The 15514-nt window shown below is 41.0% G+C and overlaps 2 protein-coding genes across 4 annotated transcripts; one reads left to right on the top strand and one right to left on the bottom strand.

The window, feature by feature from the left end:
- The first annotated feature begins 663 nt into the window (after window positions 1–663).
- LOC118392282 (putative violet-sensitive opsin) lies at window positions 664–2481 on the top strand. The gene is given in 6 exon segments (XM_035784100.2): window positions 664–867; window positions 869–1004; window positions 1148–1316; window positions 1642–1807; window positions 1913–2152; window positions 2314–2481. Coding segments are annotated over 6 exon segments (1005 nt in total). The 3' UTR covers window positions 2404–2481.
- A 181-nt stretch (window positions 2482–2662) lies between these two features.
- LOC118392281 (calumenin-A-like) lies at window positions 2663–14255 on the bottom strand. Of its 3 annotated transcripts, none has more exons than XM_035784097.2 (7): window positions 14089–14255; window positions 13062–13283; window positions 5575–5768; window positions 5193–5359; window positions 5010–5070; window positions 4036–4235; window positions 2663–3913 (listed from the first exon to the last, which is right to left on the bottom strand). In XM_035784097.2, exons 2-7 carry the CDS (start codon window positions 13280–13282, stop codon window positions 3809–3811), a joined length of 948 nt encoding a protein of 315 aa, XP_035639990.1. In that variant the 5' UTR covers window position 13283; window positions 14089–14255; the 3' UTR covers window positions 2663–3808. The 3 variants fall into 3 exon arrangements, with proteins under 3 accessions (XP_035639990.1, XP_035639992.1, XP_035639991.1); XM_035784099.2 differs by having other exon boundaries at window positions 5587–5768; XM_035784098.2 differs by having other exon boundaries at window positions 14085–14180.
- Between the last annotated feature and the right edge of the window lie 1259 nt (window positions 14256–15514).

Here is a 15514-nt window from a genome sequence, read left to right as displayed (position 1 = left end):
CTATGTTAGCTTAGAATCGGCAATCAATTAATTAATTTGTTAATGGATTAGCACTTAACAACAATGAATTGTTAAAGTGGAGTTTCCAAACATTGTTGATGTGATTGCCACTGCCCAGTCAGCTTGTTCTTTTTACCCCTGTTCACCACATCCCCATCCCCCTCCCCTTAGGTTACGTTCGTGGAAGGTTAATGTCGATCAAAGATTAGTCCCTCAGAGATGAATGGGAACTGGATAAGGCAGTTACCATCTCATTAGAACAGCCTACACAGCTTAGCTTGAATCAGTGATATACATTACAAACTCCAGAAGTATGGCAATGCTTTCTATCTTAACACTGTCCGCACCAACAAAAACAACGTGTCTCTGTTATAAATTCAATTATTCTTCTAAATTGTATTCTTTCACACTGGCTCTTTAAAATGGATTACTGCGCCCAACAAAGTAAGGTCTCTACTTACGGGTCATGGTCATGGGGGCAGCTTAATCCTAAAGTTTATTCTTCCACCTACAAGATCAGGAAGATCTGCAGGAGAAGCTTGTTCCTGACATAATGTAAAGAGGTTTATAAGTGGTTTGTGGTCATATAAAAGTGAGCCTTTCAGCGTCACAGTGCACATCTACGGGACGGACGGGTAGGAGTACTGAGTGAGAGGAGCCAGGATGGGAAAGAACTTCCATCTGTACGAGAACATCTCTAAGGTCAGCCCATTTGAGGGGCCACAGTATCACCTGGCCCCAATATGGGCTTTCTACCTACAGGCTGCTTTCATGGGCTTTGTGTTCTTTGCTGGAACACCCCTAAACTTTATTATTCTCGTGGTGACAGTGAAGTACAAGAAGCTGAGACAACCGCTGAACTACATTCCTGGTCTATGTCTCATTAGCAGGTTTTATCTTTGTGACTTTCTCTGTGAGTCAAGTGTTCGTTTCTAGTGCAAGAGGATACTACTTCCTGGGTTACACCTTGTGTGCAATGGAAGCTTGCATGGGTTCAATAGCAGGTAAAACTCATCGTAGCAACAAAAACAGCAACAACTTGTTGCGATTCATTTTACTCCTCTGATTATTTACATGCAAACTAGTTTTTGTGTTCGATGTCTTTGATATCTCCTAACCTATTGATAGCTTCTTCTCTCTTACTCAGGGTTGGTGTCAGCTTGGTCTCTGGCTGTCCTTGCCTTTGAGAGATACGTGGTCATCTGCAAACCCTTCGGCACCTTCAAATTTGACAACAACCAGGCTCTGGCGGCTGTTGCCTTCACCTGGGTCATGGGGATCGGCTGTGCAACCCCACCATTCTTCGGCTGGAGCAGGTATTCATCCCCAGCCTCTCACAAACACTTTGATCTTGTCTGGATTAATAAATACTCTTTGTATTTGGCTACTTTTAGGTTATTTGGTTCATATTGCACACACAGGGGATGGGGAAAATGGCAAATATCCTAAAATGAGTTCAAATGTGTTGCCGTACATGTAAGGTTCTGAGCAGCAATTTACGTCACTAATTGGCTACAATGTTTGCATCGCTCGCTGCTTTTCAAGTTAGATAGGTCGCTGATTTATATAGGCATGGAGGAAACCCTGCAGAGAGACAATGTGTGGGGCCTGAGTTACGATAACCTGGGGTTTGTTTTACAGGTATATCCCTGAGGGTCTGGGCTGCTCCTGTGGACCTGACTGGTATACAAACAATGAGGAGTACCACTGTGCCAGCTACACCAAATTCCTCATTGTTACTTGTTTCCTCATGCCCATGTCCATTATCTTTTTCTCCTACTCCCAACTACTGGGAGCACTACGGGCTGTGAGTACAATGCTTTCTGGGTTAAAAAACAAAACAAAGTACAGTATAGTCAATTTTTGGAACACAGATGTGACCAGTTTGTCCTGTCTGTCTGTGTGTGTGTAGGTGGCAGCTGCACAGGCTGAGTCAGCTTCCACCCAGAAGGCAGAAAAGGAAGTATCCAGGATGGTGATTGTGATGGTGTGCTCCTTCATTCGGTGTTACGGCCCCTACACCTTGGCAGGCTTGTACTTCGCCTACACAACAAGCGAGAACAAAGACTACCGCCTGGTCACCATCCCTGCTTTCTTCTCTAAAAGCTCCTGCGTATACAACCCTCTCATTTACGCCTTCATGAACAAACAGGTGATTCTATAAGCCCCAAATACATAAATACACTGACAGTGGCACACATACTCATTGACATACACTCAGAAATGAAGCACATGAACTAAGACACGAGTCTGAACAAGACACACAAACTTATCATGTTCATTCTCTGTCATATAAATATCCGTCTCCCTCAGTTCAATGCCTGCATCATGGAGACAGTGTTTGGAAAGCAGATTGAGGAGACTTCAGTTTCAGCCTCCAAGACGGAGGTCTCCACAGCCTAATCTTTGACTCTTGTCTCAGCCCATCAGGAGCCCATCCAACAGCCAACAGTCTTGGGGTTGATTCAATAAACCATCTAAGGTTCCCTAACACTTGATTGAAATTGTGAGTAGGGTTATAGGGTTTATTGAATCTACCCCTTATGAAATACTCATGTCAAATTATTGTAAGATAAGGTAAATAAAGATTTATATTGTATTACGATGCACTTTTAAATATATCTTAACTAAATCATTAACAAACACAACCAGACATACAAAATAAGATGTGCACTGAGGCTCAAACTTGAACAAATAAGTTTACTCAGTTCATTTTTTTTTTATTGAGAAAATGGGCTGTGGAATCCAAAGTACAGCATTTAATCCAAAAGATGAATGTCCATACATTCTATGTATAAACTCAGAAAATAAAACACTTGCCAAGTATGTAAATACTTCAATAATCTTCATTTAGGGCAAGCAGAATTCAGTAACAACGCTGCAATGCACCAACCTTTCAGTTCAGCATGCCCCATAGGAAGGAAGTACAACAGCTTTTATTTCTAACCAATAGAACAGATTCTCTCACATGTGTGCTGGTTCTCAATAGTCTAAAATAGTTTCCTTTTGTTTCACATTGGTCATCCAACATGTTTCTTTCACCTATCATTTGTTTCTAGATCAGCACAGATGGAGGCAAGGAGAGGAAGCCACTGCAGACTATTGAGAGGCAGTGATTGACAGGAGAAAAGGCTACAGAAGCAGTGATGAACTTGGCAACATTGTAATAACAACCCTAGTCATGCCAGACAAATACAGTACATATGAAGAAGAGGGTCAGAGTGAGCGTTTATGGAGAAACAGAGCAGGGTGAGGGATTATTTCACTGTAGTGGACTCACGTTCCCATGACCCTCTGATATTTAGTGTCGGTTTCATTGGTTGAGCTCCCAAAAGACTACTCAGAAGGCACACACTGGGTAAAAGGATACGTATGAGGCTAACGTTGGGTAGCATCTCTTATCTACTAACTATACGAAGAAATTATGGGCTATCATTACAATCAGTGTCATTCAAAACATGACTGTAAAAAACACCAAATAATTCCCACATATGAAGGGTTTGTTGGAAGAATTATACATTAAATTAAACTCCAAATGGAATAGTCAGTGCTTGTGAGTATAGCATCATATTTTAAACAAAGGCAAAAATAATGACCAAACTAAACTACCTATGTTTGTAACGGAACAATAAAATGAAGTGTTGGGATGGGTAGTCAGTAAATATAACACCCACACAACTATTGAGTGCTATCAACCAAACTAATTGGAGACAATGTAGTGTATGAATAGGTTTCGTACAAAGTACATTTGATTATTTATCAAATCAAGTTATTTTCAAACTGTTTTATCTAGCTAGAACCAAATGACCTAAAACTCATCATGCCGTACTAGCGCCTCACCAAAGTCAGTTGCTTGACTTCCTACAAACAGATCGTACTTGTTCAGGATTTCTTCCTTGCTGAGCTTTCCATCCTGAAATCAAAACAAAAAGGATATTTAGTCAAAAGAATGCTTAAAACAGACACAGCCGTGTGAGTGAAAGCGAGAGAGAATGAAAACCAATAGAGACAAGAAAGAGGCCGCGATTGTCTCACCTTGTTCAAGTCAGATTCGTAGACGAGGTGTTTGGACTCGGCCTCTGCATGGTCGTAATCTGAAGGAAGGATCCAGTCCAAAGTCTCCTCCCGATCCATCTTCCCATCTTTGTTCTTGTCTCGGAACTCTGAGAACTGCTCACGCTCCGTAGCAACCCAGTCTGGCTCCTCCATCTCATCTTCATGGTTGTACATGTCACCTAGGAAACGAGGGGGATGAAAGTGTCTCTGAGGGTAGAAACATCAATATAGTAAATCTATTGAATGGGGACCTCAGAATAAAGTGACTATACACCGAGTATACCAAACATTAGGAACACCTTCTGCAGTGCTTCCCACGGTTGTGTCAAGTTGGCTGGATGTCCTTTGGGTGTTGGACTATTCTTGAAACACACGGGAAACTGCTGTGTGGAAAACACAGCAGCGTTGCAGTTCTTGAAACAAACCAGTGCGCTTGGCACCTACTACCATAACCCGTTCAAAGGCATATAAATCATTTGTCTTACCCAGTCACCATCAACATGGCACACACACAATCCATATTTCAGTCTCAAGGCTTAAAAATCCTTCTTTAACCCGTCTCCTCTGCTTCATCTACACTGATTGAAGTTGATTTAACAAGTGACATCAATAAGGCCTCGTCACTTTACCCTGCCTTCATGTACACATCTATCTCAAGTTCCTTGTACTAGTACTCCCTGTATCTGGCTCGATTCTTGTGCATTTTATTCCTCGTGTTACACTTCTCCCCCCCCATTCATTCATTCATTCATTTTTGAAACTTTGCATCATTGGGAAAGGTTCGTAAGCAAGCATTTCACTGTAAAGTCTACACCAGTTGTATTCAGGGCATGTGATAAATAAAATGTGATTTCATTTAAGGGACCATAGCTTCACCTGTTCAGTCTGTCATGGAAAGAGCAGGTGTTCATAATGTTTTGTATACTCAAGAGTATATCCACTTCAGTCCTTACCTATATATTCATTCAGGTCAATGAAACCATCACCATTCTTATCAATGTCCTCCATGGTTTCCTGTGGGATAAACAAGGAGAAAGGAGGATGGTCAGAGAGCCGACCGGTGAACACTGGTCCCGTCTTTCATTCTTTCCAAATACCTTTAAATCTAATGAACACAGAGAATGAAACACACATACCAGCACCACTATGTCCTTCATGTGGTCGTACTCCTCTGGGTGTAGGAAGGCTGTGAACTCCTCTTTGTTGGCGATTTGGTCTCCGTTCTGGTCGGCCATTTTGAAACGCCTCTCGTCCCTCGCCATCATGTGCTGGTAGTTGTAACCATCATCTGGTTCCGGGTCATCTGTGGGGTCAAAGGGAAGCGGCTATGATCTCTAGTTAATCACACGTGATACACCCCGACCTGAATTGATACGGTAAATCAACCAATCAGTGAAACTAATACTAAAGGCCCTGCAACTATTGAATCAGTCGAATTAGTCATAACCAACACCAACATTTGTTTTGGACATATTGCATGTCCCGGGCTCATGCATGCGCATGTCATGCCCTTCTTACCCAGATAGGTACCATAAGTTACATTCCTGTATTCCTCCCAAGAGATCGTGCCGTCATTGTTGACATCAAAGTCCTTCCATTGGCGGTCCACGTTCTCATAGACGTACTTCTTCTGAGCCTTCTTAATCCACGCTTTCAGCTCCACCTCAGTGACAAAACCATCACTGTCTCCATCAATCTTCTCTACAATCACACTGTATCATTAAGGGGAAGAGCGAGAAAGAGAGAGACCAAACTAAAAATGTAGTTCAAAAGAGGTCAAACTATATTTACTACAATACCAATGTAATAACAGTCAACACCTAGATCTAGTAGAGTCTACGTGAAAGTGATCGCCTGTTCTTTGAATCTGATGACGGGAAAGGGGGAATTCTACCTCTCCATTTACTGGTGATGGGTTCAGATTTCAAAACTTTAAATGTTGTTAATCATCAGTTATACTTGAGACATAAGGGGTGCCATAGTCTAGGGTTTACACCAGAAGTTAGTGGTTATCTGTAGGAGGAATGTATATGGTGGAAGCAATTAAGCTTGGAATGTACTGAGTGCAGGGAAGACAATCATGTTGGCAGGCACTGATAAGGGTGGAGTGCTGTGGATTAGTGAGGAAGGGGGTCGAGGTCAGGTCACATTAGGAGAGAAGGAACAGTTTATTGCCCGTATCACTTAAGTTCCTGCCTAGAAATAAAGATGTAATGTTTATTGAGAAGGAGACTCCACCCAAATTGGGGTGGGTATATACAGTCGTGGCCAAACGTTTTGAGAATGAAAATTAATATTTGTGTCAAAGTCTGCTGCCTCAGTTTGTATGATGGAAATTTGCATATACTCCAGAATGTTATGAAGAGTGATCAGATGAATTGCAATTAATTGCAAAGTCCCTCTTTGCCATGCAAGTGAACTGAATTCCAAAAAACCATGTCCACTGCATTTTAGCCCTTCCACAAAAGGACCAGCTGACATCATGGCAGTGATTCTCTCATTAACACAGGTGTGAGTGTTGATGAGGACAAAGCTGGAGATCACTCTGTCATGCTGATTGAGTTTGAAAACCAGACTGGAAGCTTCAAAAGGAGAGATGGTGCTTGGAATCATTGATCTTCCTCTGTCAACCATGGTTACCTGCAAGGAAACATGTGCCGTCATCATTGCTTTACACAAAAAGGGCTTCACAGGCAAGGATATTGCTGCCAGTAAGATTGCACCTAAATCAACCATTTATCGGTTCATCAAGAACTTCAAGGAGAGCAGTTAAATTGTTGTGAAGAAGGCTTCCCAAGAAAGTCCAGCAAGCTCCAGGACCATCTTCTAAAGTTGATTCAGCTGTGGGATCGGGGCACCACCAGTACAGAGCTTGCTCAGGAATGGCAGCAGGCAGGTGTGTGAGGCGAAGACTTTTGGAGGATGGCCTGGTGTCAAGAAGGGCAGCAAAGAAGCCACTTCTCTCCAGGAAAAATATCAGGGATAGACTGATATTCTGCAAAAGGTACAGGGATTGGACTGCTGAGGACTAGGGTAAAGTCATTTTCTCTGATGAATCCCCTTTCCGATTGTTTGGGGCATCCGGAAAAAAGCTTCCCCGGAGAAGACAAGGTGAGCGCTACCATGAGTCCTGTGTCATGCCAACAGTAAAGCATCCTGTGACCATTCATGTGTGGGGTTGCTTCTCAGCCAAGGGAGTGGGCTCACTCACAATTTTGCCTAATAACACAGCCATGAATAAAGAATGGTACCAACACATCCTCCGAGAGCAACTTCGCCCAACCATCCAGGAACAGTTTGGTGATGAACAATGCCTTTTCCAGCATGATGAAGCACCTTGCCGTAAGGCAAAAGTGACAACTAAGTGGCTCTGGGAACAAAACATCAATATTTTGGGTCCATGGCCAGGAAACTCCCCAGACCTTAATTTAGAACACAACTCAAGCAAACAAGTCTATACGTTGATTAACTTTTACTGAAAACAGGACATACTTCCTCATATGTTTTACATTGCAATGTGTACTCTCCCATGTATATTACTCCGACCACGTTATCATACAGGTAACTTGTTGGTAGCGAACTACATGAACAGTCTCTGACTGGCTCCTCAACTAGGGCTGTGACAGTCTTAGAATTTGAGGTAACGGTAATTGGCAAGGCCAATGTACACGGTCACTGACATAACCGTTCAAGGGATAGGAGTCAAAAAGATGGAGGTCACAACTGTACAGTTGCTTACATGGATATGCTTCTTAATAAAAGCCTACTTGAAACAAGACCATTACACTTTGTTGTTATTACCATGGCATTTCATTACTATTATTCAGGTCATTAATTATAATATTAAATCAACAAATTAAGAAACTAATGATTGTCTCTTCTGCTACGAAAAGATAGAATCGTTCGATCACTTATTTTGGTATTACCCCAATATAGCTTGTTTCTTGTCACCGGTTCAAGAATGGCTGAAAAATCACAACATTGATCTAAAATTAACCCCACAAATAGCACTGGTTGGGACATTTGGAAAGCCAGTCAAACAATCAACAAAATATTTTTACTTAAAGTATTATCTTCAACTTACAATCTTTAGATGCTATGCGATTAGAAAGGTTCAGAATTTATGTGAAACATCACAGCTGAAAAATATTTGGCACATGGAAATCATAAGAGGGCAGTTTACAGAGATATGTGGGATGGACTGAGAGAAGCTGAGGGGTGTGGTTAAGGTGATAGGTGGGATGGACTGAGAGAAGCTGAGGGGTGTGGTTAAGGTGATAGGTGGGATGGACTGAGAGAAGCTGAGGGGTGGGGTTAAGGTGATAGGTGGGATGGACTGAGAGTAGCTGAGGGGGTGGTTTAAATTTGATTGTTCTATTATAATTATGACTGAACAAGATGTATAATGTACAGTGTATAAATACTATCCATTGTAAAATGTGTATAGAATGAACAGTACCAGTCAAGTTCGCACAAACCTTCTCATTCAAGGGTTCTTAATTTTTACTATTTTCTACTTTGTAGAATAATAGTGAAGACATCAAAACTATCAAATCATGTAGTGACCAAAAAAAGTAAAACAAAATCTAAATATATTTGAGATTCGTTAAAGTAGCCACCCTTAGCCTTGATGCCAACTCTTGGCATTCTCTCAACCAGTATCAGCTGGAATGATTTGCCAACAGTCCTGAAGGAGTTTCCACATATGCTGAGCACTTATTGGCTGCCTTTTCTTCACTGCGGTCCAACTCATCCCAAACCATCTCAATTGGGTTGAGGTCGGGTGACTGGAAACAAGGTCATCTGATGTAGCTCTCATTCTTGGTCAAAAAGCCCTTAGAGCTTGGAAGTGTGTTGGGTCATTGTCCTGTTGAAAAACAAATGAAAGTCCCACTAAGCCCAACCAGATGGGATGGCGTATCACTGCAGAATGCTGTGGTAGCCATGCTGGTTAAGCGTGCCTTGAATTCCAAATAAATCACAGACAGTGTCACCAGCAAAGCAACCCCACACCATAACACCATCTCCATGCTTCATGTTGGGAACCACACATGCGGAGATCATCCGTTCATCTACTCTGCGTCTCACAAAGACAAGGCGGTTGGAAGCAAAAATGTCAAATTCGGACTCAGACCAAAGGACAGATGTCCACCAGTCTAAATGTCCATTGCTCATATTTCTTGGCCCACGCAAGTCTTTTCTTCTCATTGGTGCCCTTTTGTAGTGGTTTCTTTGTAGCAATTAGACTATGAAGGCCGGATTCACACAGTTTCTGCGACTTTTTCTTATCATAAATCACACACCTCATGTAGCCTAGCCCATAAGCTTATACAGTTTTAGTCGGAAGTTTACATACACCTTAGGCAAATACATTTAAACTCAGTTTCTCACAATTCCTGACATTTAATCCTAGTAAAAAGACCCTTATTAGGTCAGTTTGGATCACCACTTTATTTTAAGAATGTGAAATGTTAGAATAGAGTGTCACGCCTTGGTCTTAGTATTTTGTGTTTTCTTTAATTATTTGTTCAGGCCAGGGTGTGACATGGGTTTATTGTATTGTCGTATTGGGGTTTTTGTAGGCATTGGGATTGTGGTTGATTAGGGGTGTGTCTAGTATAGGCTTGGCTGCCTGAGGCAGTTCTCAATCAGAGTCAGGTGATTCTTGTTGTCTGATGGGGAACCGTATTTAGGTAGACTGGGTTTCACTTTGTATTTCGTGGGTGATTGTTCCTGTCTCTGTGTAGTTTCACCAGATAGGCTGTATTAGGTTTCACGTTCCGTTTTGTATTTTGTATCAGTTATTTAATGTACCGCGATTCATTCATTAAAGACATGAGTAACCACCACGCTGCATTTCGGTCCGACTCTCTTTCGACAAACGAAGAACGCCGTTACATAGAGAGAATTAATTATTTCAGCTTTTATTTATTTCATCACGTTCCCAGTGTGTCAGAAGTTTACATGCACTCAATTAGTATTTGGTAGCATTGCCTTTAAATTGTTTTGGGTAGCCTTCCACAAGCTTCCTACAATAATTTGGGTGAATTTTGTCCCATTCCTCCTGACAGAGCTGGTGTAACTGAGTCAGGTTTGTAGGCCTCCTTGCTCGCACACACTTTTTCAGTTCTGCCCACAAATTGCTATAGGATTGAGGTCAGGGCTTTGTGATGGCTACTCCAATACCTTGACTGTTGTCCTTAAGCCAGTTCGCCACAACTTTGGAAGTATGCTTGGTGTCATTGTCCATTTGGAAGACCCATTTATGACCAAGCTTGAACTTCCTGACTGATGTCGCTTCAATATATCCACATAATTTTCCTTCCACATGATGTCATCTATTTTGTGAAGTGCCCCAGTCCCCCCTGCAGCAAAGCATCCCCACAACATACTGCCACCCCTGTACTTCACGGTTGGGATGGTGTGCTTCAGCTTGCAAGCATCCCCCTTTTTCCTCCAAACATAATGGTCATTATGGCCAAACCGTTATATTTTTGTTTCATCAGACCAGAGAACATTTCTCCAAAAAGTACGATCTTTGTCGCCATGTGCAGTTGCAAACCGTAGTCTGGCTTTTTTAACGGCGGTTTTGGAGCAGTGGCTTCTCCTGGCTGAGAGGCCTTTCAGGTTATGTCAACACAGGACTCGTTTTAATGTGGATATAGATACTTTTGTACCGGTTTCCTCCAGCATCTTCACAAGGTCCTTTGCTGATGTTCTAGGATTGATTTGCACTTTTCGCAACAAAGTATGTTCATCTCTAGAAGACAGAATGAATCTGCATCCTGGTCCCATGGTGTTTATACTTGTGTACTATTGTTTGTACAGATGAACGTGGTACCTTCAGGCGTTTGGAAATTGCTCCCAATGAGGAACCAGACTTAGATGTCTCCAATGTTTTTTCCTGAGGTCTTGGCTGATTTCCCCATTATGTCAAGCAAAGAGGCACTGAGTTTAAAGGTAGGCCTTGAAAAACATCCACAGGTACACCTCCAATTGACTCAAATTATGTCAATTAGCCTATCAGAAGCCAAGACAAATTTCTGGAATTTTCCAAGCTGTTGAAAGGCACAGTCAAACTTAGTGTATGTAAACTTCTGACCCACTGGAATTGTGATACAGTGAATTATACGTGAAATAATCTGTCTGTAAACAAAATGTTGGAAAAACTACTTGTGTCATGCACAAAGTAGATGTCCTAACCGACTTGACAAAACTATAGTTTGTTAACAAGAAATTTGTGGAGTGGTTGAAAACAAGTTTTAATGACTCCAACCTAAGTGTATGTACATTTCTGACTTCAACTGTATGTTTTAATAAAGTTCGTATCACAACTAAAGTGGCCAAACTACTTCAAATTAAGCCGCTTTCAAGGAGTGTAGAGCCTAACTTGCATGTGTGTGAGTTTCAAATTTGGGGAAGATAATTTTCACCATAAAAATGCACCTTTACAATAAAAGCATTACATGCATAATTGCATTTGCAGTCACTTTTGATTACGATGTTTTCCGCTAATGGAAAATTGGCGCTTTTAGCCTACTAGCATGCGCACATTGTTGCGCTGAAAATGTGGCGAAATAGCCTTAGCGTTTATCAACATTTTAAGCTAAACGTTCTGATCCGTTACGTCAGCCACATTCAATAAAAAAAGTTTATTTAATGCTAGTGTTTGTATTAATTTGGGATCTATCGCATCCCACAACTTTCCCAGAATATTTATTTCTAGCACAGAATATGTTGACCTTTGTACTATAGACGATAGTAGATTGAAATTGGCTAGTGCTTTTGCTGTTCACTAGACCTACTCATATTGTTGAATGACGAAATGTAAGTGTGGACATTTCTTCCAATATCTTCAATATGCACCTAGGAATTGGACAAGGACTTGCGCAGTTGTGTCACAGATGTGTCTTCACTTGTAGCCTGTGAGAAAAACAGCTACAAAGGGGATGCCGCCGTGAAATCCTAGGCATTATTAAATGCTTGTCAAATTGTGAATGAAGTAGTGTACAGCCTGCGCAAAAAAAAGAAATGCATTTCAAGCAACTTTTTTCAAATCATCAAGAGTCACATCATGCAGCCTTACAATATATTAAAAATCAAAACATAGTCAACGTTGTTTGTATTACAATGAAAGATACATTGATAAAAACTCTAAATTAAGCATATAGGAATACCCATTTCTTTGTTAACCTCTCAACACAGAATAGCCAAATGTGAGCACTACCTCAAATCGTTTGGAAAAATATTCATATTTTATTCAGCTTTGTTCAAAATGTATTCTTCATATTATAAAATGCCACAAAATCTTGTCTGCTAAATTAACTAGTGTAGCCCACAGCCATTTGGCATGGCCAGATCAGGAAAAGTCAGAGTATACTATTCTGTTCTTCTGAAATAGACTACATTTTCTTCACATCATGCTTCTTTAGACCGGTCTAAAATAAATAATTTATTGTGAAGGTGTAGGCTATTTTACATGGATTTATTAGACTTTTTAAAATATAGATGTTCCAAAGGTCTGCATCAATGGCTTGTATGTATTGTGTGGAAGCCAGGAGATGCTAAATGTGTTTATGTGAATTAAACGGTCAATTACCATGAGACTGACAGCTATTTGCGTGACCATCACTGGCTAACAACATTTTGTGACCGTCACAGCCCTAGTCGAGACAGGCTACTTTTGTTCACTTTCTGAGTGGACATTTAGGCCTATAGGGAGAAGTTTAATAGACCAACTAGGTTAACATTTCCAAACACTCCCGCTATTAGGTACAGTTTATCTACATGAAAATAATTATTTTTTAAATCCTAAAATTAATGTAGGCCTATTTAAACAGTTTTATTTTCATGATGCTCTTCATCTGTGATCATCAGTTACAGTTATTCAATTACCGTCACAGCTCAACCCTCAACTTGATACTATTGATGCACAGCCAACCCGAGGAAAGGTGGCCACATTGGACTATTGAGATGCAACCAGGCCGACACTTGAGTCTACTCACCCTAGCCTGCGCTTGCTCTCGTCTGGGCTGAGGTCGTCAAAAGACTTGGCCTCCTTTTGTCCTAGGAAGGCATCGTGGTCGTAGTCAAAGCCCTGAGCATCGTCATGCTCACGGCTGCTGAGAGGTGCATCGTGGTGAATGCGTTCCTTTTTCTCTGTGGGTTTACTGGTGGCATAGACCACGCAGAGGGCAAAGCACATGAGCAACGGCCTGATCTCCATCCTATGAGAGAGAGAGAGCAAGAGAGATATTAAAAACATTCTGGAAGAGGTGTCAACATCAAAGCCTGTGAATAGCTCACAGGCAGCATCTGCATTTACTGCTCATTAGGGCTGTTCCAAGTCTTACAGAATTTGAACATTTCTAGCTCTGCTTCTTTGACAGGCTCTTTGACATTAAGGTGTTACAGGACTTGTTGTTTCACATGGTCAACTGTTGGTCGTTTATAAAACTGCTGCTGGCAGCATGTCAGCATAGACTTGTGATAGGACATTTAAAAACGGAAGAAAATAGATATACGACATATGAGTCAGGCAGGAATGCCAAATATCATGAGTGCACTGCCATGCAGACAAGTGTGGTATTTGTAACATTGATGTTTTTAAATAGTTTACAGTGATTTAATACAGATCATGGGAATGCAATAACAAAATTGATCACTATAACGGTAAAGTGGAAAGAATGTAGCATTTGGCTGTTATTTGAACACAAATAAAAAGGCACAGATTGAATGGTGTATATGTTGCTAAATTGTTACACACGGACTACACTGTTTATGTAAAATGTTCCATTTCGCTACATTACAAGATGTGGGACAGACAACAAACCAGAAATCAGTTGTTGACAGTAATGTAAGATATGTTGTATTCAGTCTCTTCATCGTAAAATCGGCTGCTAGCCGCTAGCTCTCGTCAGACTATTGGAATGCGTCTGAATTGCAAATCCTACCATTTAGGGTTAGCTGATCATGCAAAGTAACACTATCAACGCATCAATATTAGCTTGTAATATCATTGTATTTACCTACCTGGCTGATGATTCCAGACACAATATGTACACTATGTATATTCCACAAGCCAACAGCTTAATAAGCACACCCCAGCCTAGGCCCTTTTCGTTCTAAAAGGAGATCCAATGAGATTATAGATATGAGCCTTCACGAGCTTTGATTGGTCCACTTCAGCAAAAAGGCACATTTGGCCGATGACTTCATGTTCCATAATAAAACGTTTATTCATCGCATTCACGTTTAATTGGATTACACGAACGTGTGTAGTGTTTGAACCAATCGTGTTTTAGAGAATGTATTTACGATGGGTAAAATCTTCGCTGCTGTCCCTTTGCACAAAAACCCATCCTGGGCACCTGATTGGCTACTAATTGCCACGTCCCCAAATTTGAGTAAATCTTTATAGAACTGTCATCATACACTGAAGTTTACATGGACATGTGTTTCAGTTGATGTTGAGCATTGGATAAAATAGAAATATATATAAAGTTCAAATGTCTACTCGCCATACTGTATTTCAGTCATCTGCCTTGAGTGGACCTGACAACTTTAACTTGCTGGCTTCAGTATCTTGGACAAGACCAAAATGTATGCAGCTGACTACGTATTACGTTTATGGGGAGATGGGTATGGTAGAGGGTAAATTAATTAATAGCATACTAAATGTTGTTTAACATTTGAATTTTTGTGGGATTAGATTTCGCCCTAACATGAATTGTTTTTGTTTTTTCTCCATTTCACTGTCAATGGAGGTAGGCTAAACTCACTTTGGCATGAATGCATATGCAACACCGGATAAATGTACACATGCGTAAGGAACGACTCTGCAGAAGCGAACCATGTACACGGACAGGAACAGCATCAGAAAGTGTGAAACACAAAGACAGACGAGAACCAAAGCAGCAATGGGGAACTGACAAATATAGGCGAGGTAATAAACAGGTGATTGAGTCCAGGTGAGTCCAATATCGTTGATGTGTGTGACAAGGGAAGGCAGGTGTGCATAATGATGGTGGCAGGAGTGCACTCTGGCGCTCGGGGAGAAGAGCGGGAGCAGACGTGACAACATGATATACTAAGAATGATAAAGTATGTACAGCAGTAGATATATTAGAGTGAGCTATGTCAAGAATCAGCATATTAACACATTTGCGGTGTGTACAGACAGTGTAACAAAAAAACATCCAGTAGTAGAAATAGAATAAGCTATGTCGAGAATACAGTATTTATATACATAGATAGCAAAAATAAACATGTACAAAAAAAGAAATCGAGTCTGGAATATAAATATGTATGTGAATCGTGTGTACACTGAGTATACCGAACATTAGAAACAACTTCCTAGAAAGGCCACTCTAAAATGTGCAGTTGTCACACAACACAATGCCACAGATGTGTCAAGTTTTGAGGGAGCTTGCAATTGGTATTTTGAGGACAGGAATGT

This window comes from Oncorhynchus keta, chromosome 13 (assembly GCF_023373465.1).
Source record: "Oncorhynchus keta strain PuntledgeMale-10-30-2019 chromosome 13, Oket_V2, whole genome shotgun sequence".
NCBI classification, from domain to species: domain Eukaryota; kingdom Metazoa; phylum Chordata; class Actinopteri; order Salmoniformes; family Salmonidae; genus Oncorhynchus; species Oncorhynchus keta.
Note: the sequence above shows the minus strand (reverse complement) of the source record. Positions and strands in the feature narration are given on the sequence as shown.